Raw genomic sequence first — 17,895 nt, forward strand, 5'->3', positions numbered from 1 at the left:
CGATGGAGGGTGAAGTCTCAACTTTTCAGATGAAAAAGAAAAATATTTGTGGCAACTAATATATTAGTTTCACAGCTGTCCTGTTAGGATGATGGTGATGATTAAAAATAGTGGTAACACAGATGACAGGCTAAACAAAGAAGGCAGTGAAGATAAATATTAATGTAGACAATTTCTTATTGTTTACACTATTTCTTGTTGTATTATCAACGCAGGCAATCAATAAATGGTGTAAGTTGAGAATAGGTGTAGTGTTAACTTTTTAGGCAGATACCTTACATCAACAAAAGTTTGTAACTTTGATCAGTCAGCATATATGAAGTGGATATTACACGATGATCAGCCGTGAACGGTACTGGTCTAGTGCGATAGCCATCTAGCAGTAGAACGAGCGAAACTACAAAAATTAGCAGACACATTATCCGCGCGACAGAATAGACAGCAGTTCTTTAACTCCCATCAATCCCCGCATGCACACCAGGTACCAATAACTTGCGCATGCGCAGAAGGGGGTACCTCAGTGCTTTCTGCTTGTTATTTGCTTATTGTTCAGTGGCTAGTAGCTAATTTCAGTTTTCGCATTGGGGATTCTCCACGTTTTTCTCAGTACATAGGTTTTTGTAAATGTAGAAAAAAAAAGTTTTTCTGCCAACTGACTTTCTTTTATACTAGGTGTTTGTGAAAGCATTTTTTCTTTTGATTATTTCATATTACAGAAATAGAATGGAGCAGAGAGGCGTTAACTGTGTTAATTCAGGCATACAGTGACGAAAGGTGTCTATATGACCCGCTGTATCATTATATGGTATGTCAGCAATCGTTTCTTTCTGAGTAATATGTGTATAACATTACATGGCGACTTTTGATTTGTATCTTAATGCCTCAGCTTACGAAAGTTAATGTTTGATTTGACTGCATCTCTTGCTTTATTTCATCATGTCAGAAAAGACAAACTGGCAGTGATGAGAGTCCGCGCAGTTTCGCCTTGTGTGACAGACGATGACTGCAAAAGACTGAGTAGCACATAGCATTCCATTTTCCAAACTTGGAGAAACAACGCAAGTACACCTTTAAGTATTGGTCCTTTAAAGTGTTGCAAATTGCAGTGCATACACGCACAACAACTTTTGAAATGGTGGGCTGTGCTGTTCTGTGGCTAAAAACCAGGCTCTTAAAAGATTCCCCAGTTGTCAGGAAACGTAATGTTACAACCAGCCTGCAACATAACAGGGCATGTACTGGTATTTTATCAGTGATCCAGGTTGGTACGATTACAAAACATATGTATATACGATTTAATTCTTATTTTTGAGATGGTGAGATAGTGTCCCCTCCAGGATATGTCCACCCTCACAAAGTTCCTAAACTCTTGCAGATCTTCGGGCCTCAGTTCTTTCATAAGCAACATAATGCCCTGCCTTTGTTCCTTCTTTCCAGCCAGGGTCGAACTCAACAATGTCTGGCTTTCCATTTTCATCGTCATTCTGCCCTAATCCAAAGATTTACTGTCAGTGCCAGGGCAATAGCTCCAAAGACAAGTGGGTCCCCCCATGTGCAAAATTTAAATTTAAATATACATGTACCTGTGTAACCAAGTGTCATAATATAAAACTAACTGTTGAGTTTGTAATTCAGGCGAGTAGTAACCTACATGATAGAATAACAATTACTTGATACATGACAATAAAAAACAATTTCTTATTAAATAGAAACCTTGAGCTGACATAAATAATTTGAACGAATAACATTCCAATATGTTAGAATGAACTGTTAGGATGAACGACTTTACAAGAGATCAGATGGTTCTATCTGCATTTCGCGTGTTATAACAGTCTATTGCACATATGCACTGGGTATATGCCGCATGGATGGTGTAATAGGTCTATGTGAACCAGCCTGTAGTTACAGATATGCATGCTCGGGGCGCTGATGCATAGGTGTACGGTTTAAGCACATCGTGTAATAGGGGCTTTAAAAATAAATTTTTCTCCAACAGCTTCTTAAAAAAAATAGGGGTCGTCTTATACTGCGCTAAATATAGTATCCGTGGCAGTCTGATTCCAAGTTGAGAGGATTTGGGACCATCCTACAGGGAATGGAATGAGGAAAATTCCCTGCTGCTCTGACCTGGGACTGAACCCAGGAACTCCAGGGCCGGGGTCCAGCACTTTACCCACCAGTCCACCACAAAAATGAACTGCAGGAAGTTTAATATTATGTGTAACATAGAGGTTTAACAGTGTTGTAGCAGATGTTAAGAATTTAATTTCTATTTTCAATACACACGCTATTTAAACAAATAAAATAATTACTTTCAATAATATGAATAGTAAACAATACTTTTGTGTGCAGGAAACTGTGTACTCACTGTTAATAAAAAAATGTCTATCAACACAGGTTTGATATATCTGTAATGAAAGTCAATTTCTGAGAATAGATTAAGGAATAAGTGATTACTGATTAAACTGTTATTAGGTGTCTGTGGATGTAGCAGTAACAAATTTAACATTTTGATTATAGGGTAAAAATTACCATTATTTTGTTAGCTTTAATTAACTGTTTGTGGACAGATTAATATTTAAGTGATGACAGCAGATAATGATGTAAGGAATACATAGTAGGACTTGTGACTTGTGTAATTCAAATTCCCAGTTTCATTGATAACGAAAAGTACTACTCCAATTCATCTAATGGGAGCACAAATGATTAGTAGAAATCAATACATGCACTTTGCCCCAAAAGAATAGGCAAGAAAATATGACTTTTTGCAGTTGACTCATCCCGCTAAATTAAGAAGCATTACCAAACATCTTAAAAAAAGTTGAGTTAATACTTATACACAATAAATTATGACTACCCATATGATCAAATGTATGAAAGTATTTACACTGCTTACCTGTAGTAAACATACAGGAGTAGGACAAGCATCTGCCCAGCAACAATGACCAGCACCATGGTCAATGAAACACATGATACACTTGGACAAGATGGCACAACTTTCTGTGCCATTTCACGCTTGAGTGAATTAAGTGCATCACGCACTTCATTTCCTAAGCCAACAGCCTCATAGCTGACAGATGCAACTTGTCCAGTTGACTGCTTTGATTGAGTTTGCAAAATAGTGTCTGCTCGTGAATGGACCTCGTGTAAAGTAGATCTGAAAAAAATTGTTGCATCAAACACCTAGCAAAAATTATACTACAGCTTTAAGAATACGAACACAAAACTTGTCTGAAAAATAATATTTAAAAGTGGTGCAGCAGCCTCACACTTTTATCTGTATCAAAGCAATACTAAAAGTACACTCATGGTTCGTTGCTGAAAATCAGAAGTATGTTCCCGTACATTAAGTCTTTCCTTCCAGGAAAGCTACGACAAACAGAATACTAACAGAACTGCAAGTATTACATCAGCCAATAAAGATAGAACTGCACTTAACATTTGTTGATTCAAATGATATCTGTAGACAGATGAGAGCAATAAAGTCACTAATCCTACAACTCACATGAAGTGGAAATAAGCTACAAGCATTAAAAAAGGTTTTCTATTAATACATGCTGAACTTGACAGTATAACTATGATTCAGATCCTAGGCCCACAATCTGAAGTGTTATAAATAACCATGCATTAAATTGATGAGTTACACCAGCTCACAACGTGTGCTTATCATCCACATATCTCATACAGTATTCAATTCTAAAGCTGAGGAGCTCGTTATGTATGAATAACTGTTCAATGTTGTTTGTGACAATTACACAGAGTAAGGGACTGAGAGCAAGTACTTCTTATGAGCCACATATGGCAGTATTTTCTGTAACTGATCCTGTGAGCCAGTCATGCTAAACGCTCAGTTAACAGAGGGGGACTGATAACACTAGCCATTTTTCAATTGAGATGTATCAAATGTTTTTGTGAAATGTCATCTCTTAGTTTGAAACACATTGGACATGAAGCAGTACCAGCATACAACTGACAATAATGGCAATAGCTCCTAATCTTTCTGGACATTATATTTCCTCAAGAAGTATTACTGGATGAACAAAAGAAATTGAAAGTTCCATATTCTACATCAGTCATGACCAAACAAAGTAAGTCATTTCTAAACTATTAGATTACTCATGATTAAGATGAGTATAAACACAGAAAAGATTGGTTATCTTCTGCTCAAAAGGAAGACCTGTACTCAGTCTGTTTACAGAAACAAGGTGAAGATTTTGCCCTAAGGATTTGAGTTCAATATACATCTGCATAATCAGTGATGTCAATGAGATTCTGCAACCACAAAACATATTTGCATACATTGCCTTAGACAAAAATGAAAGAAAAAATGACACAGAGAGAACGACATAATTGATAAAGCTGCATACATATCATACAATAGGCAGTTTCAACTTGCACTTCATACAGTGAAACCTATTTGCACATGGGAACACCTGAATTCCTGTCAAACAAACAACTGCTATTAATGCCATTTACAAACTGTGCTCCGAACAATAACATCCCCTGTCGCAAATAAATTCAAGTCATTCAACATGCTACAAATCAATGCTGGTGTTTTTACTGTGGAGGATTTTCTTGTACTATTCTACAATTGAGTTACCACAGGTAGATTTACCGAACGGAATAAAGATCCCTGTGCGCTAGATCAACATACTTCCGGAAGAGTTTTGGTCAACAAGGGTAAAAAAAAATATATTTTCCAATCATTCATAATTTCTGGAAGCACAGTGAATTAAAGCAGCCCACTTCTGATTTGTTTTTATGTCTTCCTTTAATCTGACTTGGTGGGGATCCTTAACACTCAAGAAGTACTCAGAAATAGATTGCACTAGTATTCTATAGGCAGTCTCTTTTACAGATGAACTACGCTTCCCCAAAATTCTCCTAATTAAACCAGGTCAATCATTTGCCTTCCCTACCACAATCCTCACACGCTAGTTCCATTTCATATTGCTTTACAGTATTATGACCAGATATTTAAATGATAACACTGTGTCAAGCAGGACACAACTAATGCTGTATCTGAACATTACAGGTTTGTTTTTCCTACTCATGTGCATTAGCTTACATTTTTCTACATGTACAGCTACCTTCCATTCATCACACCAACTAGAAATTTTGTCGGAATGATCTCTTATCCTTCTAGTCACTCAATGATGACACCTTCCCATACACAACAGCATAATCATCAAACACCACAGATTGCTGCTGACCCTGGTTGCCAAGTAATTTATGTACACGGAAAATAATAGTGCCTATCACACTTCCCTGGGGCACTCCTGATGTACCCCTGTCTCTGATGAACACTTGCCATGGAAGACAATGTAATGAGATCTATTACTTAAGAAGTCTTCAAGCCACTAACATATCTGGGAATCTATTCTTATGTGCTTGTACCTTTGTTAAGGGTCTGCAGTGGGTCACTGTATCAAATGCTTTTCAGAAATCTAGAAATATGGAATCTGCCTATTGTATTTCATCTATAGTTTGCAGTGTATCATGTGAGAAAACAGCACGCCGAGTTTCACATGAGAGATGCTTTCTATAACTGTGGTGATTTGTAGATGCAAGCTTCTCGGTCTCAAGAAAATTTATTATATTCGGACTGAGAATATGTTCCAGAACTCAGCAGCAAACTGATGTTAAGGATATTAGACTGTAATCTTGCAGATCCATTCCTTCACTCTTATACACAGGAGTCACCTGCACTTTTTTTCCCACTTGATTGGGATTTTGCACTGCGCAAGAGATTCATGATAAATGCAAGCTAAGTAAGGGGGCCAATGCCATAGAGTACTCTTTAGAAAACTGAATTGGGATTCCATCTAGACCTGGCAACTTATTTGTTTTCAACTCTTCCAGTTGTTCCTCTACACCAAGGATGTTTGTTACTATGACATCCTTATGGGAGTCAGTTCAATGGACAAATGATGGAATACTACTGTGATTCTCCTGCATGATCATCATCTTAACTGCAAAATTTAAAATTTCAGCTTTCATTCTGCTGTCACACTGGATGGGTCCACGAGTGACTGTATTAGCAATTTCACATAGGACCTGAATTTCCTCGGGTTCTTGGCCAGATCTTTTGCTGTAATATGACTGGTAACTGGTGTATGCTTTGCGCATCTTTTTTACACACGCACAAATCTCTACTGATGTTTGCCTGCCGCCATTTGCATGTTCTCTTATGAACCGAGAGTGCAACAGCCTCTGCTTCCTCAGAATTTTCCCAATTTTGTTGTTTAACCATGGTTGCTATTTTCCGACCTTAATCCACTTACTAGGCACGTACTTCTCCAGACCACGATTTAAACTTTCCCCATAATTCTTCTACGTCAATCTTACTAAAACTATATGTCAATTTACTATATGTTAGATGCTAACAACTATATTTGTTCTTCCTAGTTTTCTTGATCAATTTGTTAACTTTCATTATAGTACTCGCTGTGATGATATCTGATATCATAATCACTAATCCCTGGATCTATACTGTCATTGTCTACAAACCTGGCCTGCTTGTACGTACAAGGCCTACGACATTCCCATTGCATATGGGCTGCCGAACAAGATGCTGAAGACAGTTTTTGGGTATCTGTGTTAAGAAGTACTTTACAAGACTATCTATACTCGACAGGTTAAAGTCATCTCCAACTAATCCAGCATGATCTGGATATTTACGGGCTACTGACCGTATACTTTCTTTGAATGACACTAGGACTGTCACAGCAGAATCAGGCAGCTGGTAAAATCATCCAAAAATTAAGAGGACCAGGAATCAAAAATCTGTTGAAATAATCATTTCTTTTTATTTTGTTAAGTTACATGCCGGTCCTTCCTGAATCATAATATGTACAATTCATGTATTAGATTAGATTAGTACTTGTTCCATAGATCATGAATACAACACTTCGTAATGATGTGGAACGTGTCAGGTTAATAAAAGGTGTCTATACAAGATATTACATTACACAAAATCTCTACCTCTTTAAATAAGTGTCTGCAGGATGATCTTGGATGAGCTCCAGCAATTATTCTGATTACACACTTTTGTGCAATGAACACTCTTTTACTCAATGATGAGTTACCCCAGAATATGATGCCATACGAAAGCAGAGAATGAAAATAGGCATGGTAAGCTAATTTACTGAGATGCGTATCGCCAAAATTTGCAATGACCCTAATAGCATAAGTAGCTGAACTCAAACATTTCAACAGATCTTCAGTGTGTTTTTTCCAGTTCAACCCCTCATCAATGCATACATCTAGAAATTTTGAATATTCTACCTTAGCTACCAATTTCTGATCGAAGTCCATATTTATTAATGGTGTCATTCCCTTTACTGTGTGGGACTGTATATACTGTGTTTTGTCAAAGTTTAACGAGAGCTCATTTGCAGAGAACCACTTAATGATTTTCTGAAAAATGTCATCTACAATTTCACCCATTAAGTCTTGTCTGCTGGGTGTGATAGCTATACTTGTACGTTTGGCGCATTTTAATTGTGGGGAAAAAAAGCATTTTCTATACAATGACGCACACTCCCTCCTGTCTGCTGTCAAATGAGCCGTTTATTTAGCTGCAAGAGACTTTTTGTCTTGATTCTATTTATTCTTTGACCATTACTTTGCAAGTTTGTCAGCTTGGTGGTGAGTGAATGGAGTGTTGGTAATAGTTTAACATTAGTTTAAGTGTTCTGTTTTGATTTTACTCATAGTGATTTGAAACAATACTTAATTTTAGGAAGTAATTTTGTTGTGTTGATAGTTATATTCTATCCATGCAAATTGTAAATAATGGCAGGATAAGCAATTTCAACAGTAGGAATAAGTTTGACGGTAATCGTGGACCCCTGTCATTCTCCCTGTCCAAAGGGTCCTGACTCGACATGGTGTAAGTATCAGAGAGCTAGTGTAACTGGTGATGAGCATAGACCTAACCATCCCTATACAATGTCAACAACATATGTTAAAAACCCATTTGTAGGTAATTCCCAATGAAAGTTTCAGTAACTGTGTGCGGAAATGCCTTCCTAAAACAATATTTTCAGGCATCAAAATTCTAAAAACTTGTGTTGTGAACGCAGTATTATGTTTCAATTATGGGTCAATCAGCAGGCTGAAAGTTTTCAGTGCAATGAGCAGAGAACCTAGGATGAACATGGAGAATGTGCTTCTGTCAACTGACCAGCTGAGCGTGCGAGAGGCTGAGAAATATGCCCTACAAATGGCAAGAGAGGCCAGAACTGAAAAGAGGGTCTCCAAACACAAGGTGGGGATACAGGAACCCTCAATTATGACAACTACAGGGCTGGTGAGTTTCAGCTTCGAATGCAGGTTGAATAGGTTGCATCAAAAACTTCAAATGCATTTTCCTGAAAGTATGAGAGTTTTAGCTTTAGGTATAATTCTCTCTGAAACTTATAAATCTATATCAATGAAACTTGGAACATAGATCAATTATTTCACTTTCATTACAATGTACTAGAATTATGGCAATTAAATAAAAGGTTTGACAAACATCTAGTTTTCTTTTTTCAAATGCCAATCTTTTAGGTCATATCTCTTCTAGAATTTTTACAGTGATAACAATGCTACTGTTGTAAGTAACACACTTTCAAGAAAATATAACAAATTATACATGTTACAAATTTGGTTTGATATGAGCAAATAATTTTTGAGGGAAGTGTACCAACATTAGCTGGATCAACAATAGGAAATTCGCTCACAACTGGTTTCCCTTAACTTCGTTTCACCTAGATCCCTTATATATGACCAGATAACTTCACTGTCACACTCAACTTTGACCTCAATAGTGAGAATATTTTTGTCATCTTTAATAAACACTCCCCCCTACTATGGTATCTAATCTGTATTTCTGATATATGCTCCATGACTTGCTAAATATCTCAGCACTTTCTACTTCAGGTTTCAGATAGCTCTTGGTCCCAAGAATAATTTGAGTGTGAGAACTTTCCTGAAGGGCAGCAAATTCAGGAATTTTGTTACAAATACTTGGACAATTTACTGATAAAATTCTGAAAGTCAAAGTGCCTTTACTTTGAATGTGGTCTAATTTCGCTATCTGCGTATCAAGTGACGAGTCTTCATTAGAGTACTTCAAACTAATAATAATAATAATAATAATAATAATAATAATGAGCGTACGGCATTGGTGGTCGGGAGACCCCTCGCAGGGTGGTTCGGCCACCACTCCACAAGTTCTTTAACGCCACTTTGGCGACTTGCGAGTGAATGAGGATGAAATGATGATGAAAGACACACAACACAGTCATCTCCAGGCAGAGAAAATCCCTGACCCCGCCGGGAATCGAATCCGGGACCCTGTGCGTGGGAAGCGAGAACACTACTGCAAGACCACAAGCCGCAGACTACTTCATACTGTTGCCTTTAAAAAAATATATATAAAAAAGTGCACTTCATATGTACTCCACTACCCTAGTAGCTGCTTCCTTTATGTACTGCACACGTGGCCTATCAAGGGCAGTCCTCCACTTCATAATGTAGCTCCAGAAATCTGCTACCAAGACCCCCAAAGATTTGATGAAGCCATTGGTTGAGACATCTCCACTTGGCTCCATATCACAGGACCCATATCAACTCCGGGAACAATGCTGCAAATTCCAATCCCTACTTGCGTCCCACATGCGAGGCCAGATGTCTTCGTCGCCTCCGTCAGCCACTTGTATGAACTGAGGGCGACCTCAGAACCCATGTGACAGGGGTCGTCTGTGATGACTTGAGCCCAACTTGCAGATGACCGCACTCTGCACACTTGATACCCACAAGCAAGGCTGCCTCCATATCTCAGATGAGGCTACCAGGCAGGCACACCAAGTGCACATTGGCTTTCTTTTCAGCCCTGAATGCTATCTCCCTAAGGCGCTCCATAACACACCTAACTCTGGAGCTCTCAATAACTAACAAACCTTTGGCCACATGTGCCTGCTCGGACCCTGCTGCTCACTCACAGGGTGCATAGGCAAAGCCAGACAGCCAGTCTCCACATTGCCCCTCTGCTTCAAGTGACACAAACACATTACCACCCACCATTCCCCTGGTATAAGGACGGATCCACCGCTTTGATTACACTTTGACGTGGCTCTGAAGCAGAGCCAATGAGTGAAACAAACAGCACCCGAGATGTCCCATGCACTGCACGAGATTCTCTGCTGCACCCTGAGGCAGCAGGCTGAAGGTGGCCGACTGTAGCCAAAAGCACCTTCAGCTGTTTGCGAATGCATTCCTTTATTTTTTAACTTCATTTCGGCCGTTTTCTAAAAGTGTCAGTCTGATTGGAACACCAAAGATAATTTTCTTCACTTTCTAACCCACCAATAATAGCAAAACCTTCTGTGGAAGAGCTCATGGATGTGTCAGGATCAGAACAATACATGCTCGAGTGTTTCCTCACCCTGCAGCAACCACGGACAAACGGCTAGCCACCACAGGCCCTCATACAACCAGGTGAACGTGACGCATGTTGGGCTTGTTTCTGCTCTCACTCTGGTAAGCTTAAAATTATTTCTTATTGTAGTTTTATATTCCACATGAAATAACTTCAATAAACAAAGTGAACACTGTAGTTATTCAACATGTGTAGGTTACTATGAGTATATATTAGTTATACTCTTATTCCACGTCTTAAGATTTGCCTTGCAGTTACAAACTGGATTTTGTATACTTGAATCCTGTGAACATTGTTTAAGGATTATACAATAGAGTTGCAAGTGGGATAGATCTAACATTTGTGACACTGATCATTTTCAGTTTGATCGAGTGGTAAATGCAGTGGAGGCAACTTGAAACATATGTATCGTGCATGCTATCAATAAGTCATACTAGAAAAGTAACTATATTATGAAAAGGATAGTTGCTACTCACCATATAGCAAAGATGCTGAGTTGCAGATAAGCACAACAAAAGGCTCTCCCAAAATACGCTTTCGGCCAACAAGGCCTCTGTCAAATCAAAAATAGATCTCACACACACACACACACACACACACACACACACACACACACACACACACACGCACGAATGGTGCGTACAAAGAAAGATTGTTGGTAAGACACTGTGTTGGCTCTGGTTTCTCAAATTTTCTTGTCATGGGCATCATATGAAATATATGTGGGAGGAAGTAATCTGTTGTCAAACTCTGCCCAGAAAGTGATCTCTCATAATTTCAACAGTAAATCTCTCTGTAGTGCACAACTCCTCTCATGTAATGTCTGCCAATAGAGTGTTTAGCACCTCAGTAACACTTTTGCACTGATTAAATGATCCTGTGATGAAATGTATCACTCTTCATTGGATCTTCCGCATTTCTTCTATCGTTCTTACCTAGTAAGGATCCCATATTGATGAACAATACTCCAGATTCAGTCCACTCCTTTATGGATGAGTTACATTTCCTCAAGACTCTTCCTCTGGATCTGTTTGGCATCTGCTTTTCCTACTATTTATTTTATGTGGTCTTCCCACTTACGATTGCTCTGGATAGCTACTCTCCGATATTTTACAGTAGGTACTGTTTCCTGCAGCTTCTCGTCAACACTGTACTTTTACAGTAGTGGCTTTCTTTTCTTGTGTATGGGCAATATGTTACCTTTATTTACATCCAGGGTGTAAGGGTACAGTACCCTTACATGGTATCGATCATGCACTATGCAGCGATCATAAAATAAAGCAGTCAACAATGTGCAAGTGGGTGAGCGAGAGTCTAGTAGTGTTGGAGTCCGTGAGTGGAAGTCGGGTGTGCGAGAAGCTAGAGACAGTTGCTCGGTAACGAGGCTGGAGATTAGTGGCAAAATGTAGGTGTAATGGCACACATCCTTTGATTTCTGTTGAGTGCTTATGAATTTTGGTTTATGAAAGGGTGTTTTAATTAATAAAATCCAGTATTTGTGAAAGGAGATGTTATCATTTAGTAGTTCCTCTTAGATTTCACAAGAACAGAAGGGCACGACAATGAGTTTCATGAAAAGGAGCTATTACCTAATTATGCTAAATTAGTTAAATACAAGTTCATCTTCAGAGTATGCGAATAATAAAGTTCGGTGCAAAACTGGGGGGAGGTTATAACGGCCAACTGCCAGAGCCTGCAGATCATTCTGCAATTTTTGATACTGTCTTCCGACATTGCTACTTTATTATAGACAACCGTGTCATCAGTGAACAGTCTTCAAAAGCATCTGACACTTTCTAGTAGATAATTTATATACATTGCGAACAGTAATGATAGTGTCCCATTTCCTTGGGGTACTCCAGTAATTACCTTCACACCTGTCGATTTTGTTCTGGTAAGAGCAAAGTGTTGAGTTCTATCTGCAAGGGAGTATTGAATCCAGTTGCAAATCTAGTCCAATACTCAATGATCTCCTTTTTCCACCACACAACAATGTCAAATGGTGTCAAATGCCTTCCTGAAGTCAAGGAACATGGCATCAACTTTAGCACCATTAACTACAGCACTATGGATCTCACGGAGGAACAGAGTGAGCCGAGTTTTGCACAATTTTTACTCTCCAAAAAGTCCTAATTCTTGAGCATAAAACATGTTCCATAATTCTGCAACAGACTGACATAAAAAATATAGGTTTACAATTGTATGCATGTGTCTTAACACCCCTTCTTGAAACCAGAAATGATGTGCACTGTTTTCCCCAGTCACTAGATACCCTTCATTGCTCCAGCAACCTACGACGAACTGCTGCTAGAAGGGGAGCAAGTTCTTTCACACAATCTCTGTAGAATCTTACAGGTATTTCATCTGGTGCCAATGCCTTCCACTACTAAGTGATTGTATTTGTTTTTCTACTTCACAATTGGCTACCTCACTATCTACCATTTTGAAATTCATATGATGATTGAAAGGAGGGACTGTGTTATGATCTTTCATGGTGAAACAAATTTCTGAAGACAAAATCCAGTATTTCGGTCTTTTATCGATTATCTTCCATTTTGGTGCCAGTACGGTCTCCAAGTGAATGAATAGACGATTTCTAACTGCTTACCGATTTTACAGAAGCTACCAAGTTTTTACTAAGATTGGTTGACCAAGTTTTACTTTCTAAGTCATCTAAGTCATCTAAGTCATTGAACACTTCTCTCATTGTTATCCTTATGCTCATTTTCGTGCTGTCCAGCTTTTGTTTGTCAGCAAGGTTTTGACTTCTCTTTAATATGAGATGAAGCTATCTGTGTTTACAAAGTAGTTTCCTAACACGGCTATTAAACCTTGGTGGGTTTTTCCCATACCACAAGACCTTGCTTGGAACATACTTGTCAAAGGCATATTGGACAGCACTTTTGAATTTTTTCCATTTGTGCTCCACATTGTCATCCTTATCAATGAATGTTTGATGCTGACTACTCAGATACTCTGCAACTTCTAGCTTGTCATGCTTGCTCAGCAAAAATATCTTCCTACCATTCTTTAATGTTCCTTGCAAAACCTGTAGTCATAATTGCTGTCAGAGTCTTGTCATCACCTATCCCTTCCTCTACATTAACTGATTTGGTAAGTTCATGTCTGTTTGTTGCTATGAGGTCTTAAGTGTTACCTTCCTGAGTTGGTTCTTTAACTATCTGCCAAGTTATTTTTGAACAAGTCATTCAGAATAATGTCACACGAATCCCTGTCTCTGGCATCAGTTTTGATAGCACGACTCACTCAATCTATACCTGGCAAGTTGAATACACCTCCCATTACAACAGAGTAATCAAGAAAATAATTAACGATATTCTGGAAGTTCTCTCTGATCTGTTCTATTACTACAGCCCCTGACCCACACCATCTATGGACACATCCAATTACCATTTTTGACTGACCTTTGATGCTCAACTTCAGCCAGATTAATTCACATTTGGGATCCCTGATAATCTCACTAGATATTGAGTTCTTAACTGGAATAAATATGCTGCCACCACTGGCCACTAATCTATCCTTACAATAAATATTCCAATCTAAATTTAGAATTTCATTGCTATACGCTTCCTGTTACAACCAATTTCCTGTTCCTAATAATATCTGGGCATTATAACTTTCAAAGAGAGATTCTGGGACCTTCCCTTGGATGCTCCTGCAGTTTACTATGTCATACTAAACTTTTATCTACCCAATATATGAGGACAAGCATTCTCTGAGAACCTTGTGGTTGACGCAACTTTTGATTTTGGCAGGCCATTTGTCTCTGATCCCAAGGGAGGGGGGTTCTGTAACTTAAAGACACCCATGTGCACACCACATGTGCTCTGCTACCCTAGTAGCTGGTTCTTGCATGTAGTGCATGCCTCATCCAGTAAGGGGAACCCTACAATTCTCCACCCAGCTTGTGTGCAATGTTAGTTGGCCTTCACCAAGTCAGTCATCTGTCAAAGGAGCCAAGGATGGCCTCAAAACCCACGCGGCAGGTATCACTGATGCCAGTAAGTGCTATTACTTGCAGCCGGTTGAACCTAGTACACTTGATAGCCACTGACAGGACCTTCTCCATGTCACAGACAAGACCCTTCCAGCAAACACACCAAGTGCACACTGCCATTCTTTCATGCACTGCAAGCTATTTCCCTGGGGGCTCTATTACCTGTTTAATGTTGGAGCTCCCAATGACTAGCATACCCACCCTCTGCAATTGTCCAGACTGGGCAGGAAAATCTGCTGCTGTCACAACAGGAGAGCCGTACCATGATGGTTCACAAGTATTATTAAGACTGGCTAGCACCTTGTACTGGTTACTAGTGTGTAATGAGCCAGCAGTATGTTCCCCTTTCACCTTCACCCTAGTGACACAGGAACCCACCACCCACTCTCCAGTGAAAACGGACTGGTCAAATGTTGCACATCAGATGACACAGTAACACCTATGTCACTAAAGGATCCCAATGGCACCAAAGGCGTTGCAGGTCTCTTCACCAGCACACCGATGTCACAACAGCTTTGAGCATTAGCCAGAAGCCTGTTGATCAGGGCCAACGGAGCTTCCAGTTGTTTACAGACAGCAGCCAATTCTCATTGCCTCCACTCATAACAAGTTAAAAAAAGGGGGGGGGGGGACAAAGCAGGCAAGATTAACTTAGAAAGTACTATCACACCCTGCAGCCAAGAAAATAAATGGCAATACGGAGATTTGGACATATGCAAAGAAAGATAGTTTTGGCATGGGGTTTTTTTAACTTTCAGAAGTCTTGATAATTGACATATGTGATGAACGGTGACAATTTAACCTTCGTGCTACTTTTGCATTCTATAGGCATGGTTGAGAAGTTGGGTGTTTGAGTACTGCACACTATAATTCCAAAAAGGGGGAAGGAGGTTGACTATCATTGCATTTTTCTATGAATGTCATCATTTTGCTCATCTAACAGCTCTCCGAGTCCTATGCAATATTGTTACTTGTGACGAGTTGTGATTCCTCTCCATTAACTTCTTAAGGAGAAATTAATAGCTGGGCCCTAACAAAAGGCATATCCTTGAGCAAAGGGTAGTGTGAACAGATTATATTTTGCATATGGTGGCACAACAAGGGTCTTGTGCACAACATACTGCTTCCCGAGAGAGTGTCCATCACAGCTGGCATTTGTTGTCCACAACTAAGAAACCTTTTGGATGCAATATAAGAAAACGACCAACAAAAGTGCATGAAATGTTGCTTGTTAAACGGCCATCAAGAAAATTCCTTTCTGGACGAAAATGCACTTCCAACCTGGCCTGATGATATCTTTAACTCTGAAGAGTAGGTTCCTATAGACTTGATATCGGTAAACTACCCGAGCACTGTCAGATTGTTTTAGTCAATGTTAGAGAATATACTATAGAGACCTACTTGTTCAGAGTTAAAGGTGTCATCAGGCCAGGTTTGAAGTACATTTCATCTGGAAAGAAATTTTCATAATGGGTGTTCAAGAAGGAGTGAAAAAAAGAACACCTGAGGGCACAGCATCAAAAGAATAAGTGTGCAAGTGAATGACTTCCCTGAATAATTTAGTTTGTGAGATCAGCAGAATGTGTTGCAATGTAGGAGCAATACGTGACAGTTTTGTGGGCTGTTTTTCTTACACTGGAACTGAAAGGGGTCTCAGATGTTGGCAACAAATGCTAGCTGCGATGAACACACACCTGGGGAGGAGTTTGTAGAGCATAACACTTTTTATACCACCAGATGCAAAATATTATCTTTTCACACTGCCCTTTGGTCAAGATGTCTTGTTATTAACATTACTGGACTGGAAGTAGATAGAAACATGCAGTTTGTTTTAAAATACATTTGCACTTGTGAATGCGTAATATAAATGGTAGCAATGTGCGGGACACTGAACTCTAGCGGCAGCAGTGAGAGAAACTTTTTGATACTTAAAATGGTGACATTTTCATTACAAAAACAGCAAGTAATCTTTTGTTGTCTACATTTGCGTGGTGTGACATCAATCTAAATTCATCGTCTGTTGAATCACACAGGTGACGACTGTCACGGACCTGTCTAATGTGCGTTCATGGGTGCGATAGTTGAAAGAAGGTAGAACACCATGTGACAAACTATGGCCATTTTGGTCTCGCAAAAGGCAGTCTGATGACACAATCAAGAGAGTGGGGAAAGTTGCTTTGGAGGATCGCCGAATGAGTGTGGAACACATCACCTCAAAAGTTGGTATTTCCATGGGATCTGTGCACAAATGCTCATGGACAACCACAAGGCTACACTTGTGGCATGTTGCCTGGCAATGCTGACATGCGATGACAGCATGAATGTGACTTTTCATTAACTGACAATGCACGAGTCATAGATGTCATCTTTCAATCCTGAAACAGAATGCCAGTAACCTAAACGGAAGCACACCTACTCAGCGCCACCAAAAAATTTCTGGTAAGTACCACTGCTGGAAAAATAATGGCGTAATGGTGGGCATGTCGTACGACAGAGATAGTGTAATACTCCAATTATTGAAACTTCCTGCTTTGAAGTTGGTTTCCTTCAATCACAGTGCTTATCATCATGCCCAAAATGTTCACCATTGCCTAACTGTCACAACAATTAGTTACTTCCAGTTCCTTGTCTGACTTTCTTCCTTGATATGTTTGTATCCCAAATTCTGGTTCTGGGCCTTTTATTTCATATTTCATCATAAACGATAACTGCACGCCCACACGTTTCATACATAGTGCCAACTGAATATTACTGGATCCTGCAACAAGATATGTGATTCAGCACCTTTTATACAGTTTTGTAACTGCAGATACTGGTTTACATTACATAAGCTTTGCACGACATTATGTGAAGCTAAGTTTTTGAAGGCTGTCCATTATTACAGCTGGGACACCAGTATCATAGATATTCAAATGCAATGGCATAGCTTAGTGGTTAGTGGACAAGGGCTGTTCAAAAAGTAAGGTGACTTTTCAAATGACGCGGGCAACATACATTCGATTATAGATTCTTTTCTTTTTGACAGACAGAAACATTAGACATGTTTTCATATGCTCAGCGATTTTTGATTATAAAAAAATTGAGCAAAGAACTTGCATCAAATTTTGTGTGAAAAATAGAACCAAGTGCTATAAAACACTTGAAATTTTGACAGTGGCATACAGCGAGTCTGCTCTAAAAAAAAACGTACAAGCTCTTCCAAGATGGCTGAGAAGATGCCAACGACAAACCTCCCTCTGGACGCCCCAGCACAACAACAGATGATAATATTTAAGCTGTGAAGAAAATTGTTTTGGAAAATTGTCGAATTAGCATACGGGAAGTTGCTGAGGTTATCGGTTGGCTTGTGTCATGTTTTGGGCACGAGACGTGTGTCAATGAAGTTTGTTCTGAAACTTCTCAATTTTGATCAGAAGAACTGTTGCACGAGTATCACTCAGGAGCTCTT

At 39.3% G+C, this 17,895-nt stretch overlaps 1 protein-coding gene across 1 annotated transcript in view; it reads right to left on the bottom strand.

The window, feature by feature from the left end:
* LOC126469759 (protein ERGIC-53) overlaps nt 1–17,895 on the bottom strand; it is a 91,782-nt gene that overhangs the window by 14,501 nt on the left and 59,386 nt on the right. The window contains exon 10 of the mRNA XM_050096985.1: nt 2,897–3,157. Within this exon, the coding sequence (XP_049952942.1) occupies nt 2,897–3,157 (261 nt within the window). The remainder of the gene's footprint in view (nt 1–2,896; nt 3,158–17,895) is intronic.

The sequence above is a fragment of the Schistocerca serialis genome, chromosome 3 (genome assembly GCF_023864345.2).
Source record: "Schistocerca serialis cubense isolate TAMUIC-IGC-003099 chromosome 3, iqSchSeri2.2, whole genome shotgun sequence".
In the NCBI taxonomy this organism is placed as follows: domain Eukaryota; kingdom Metazoa; phylum Arthropoda; class Insecta; order Orthoptera; family Acrididae; genus Schistocerca; species Schistocerca serialis.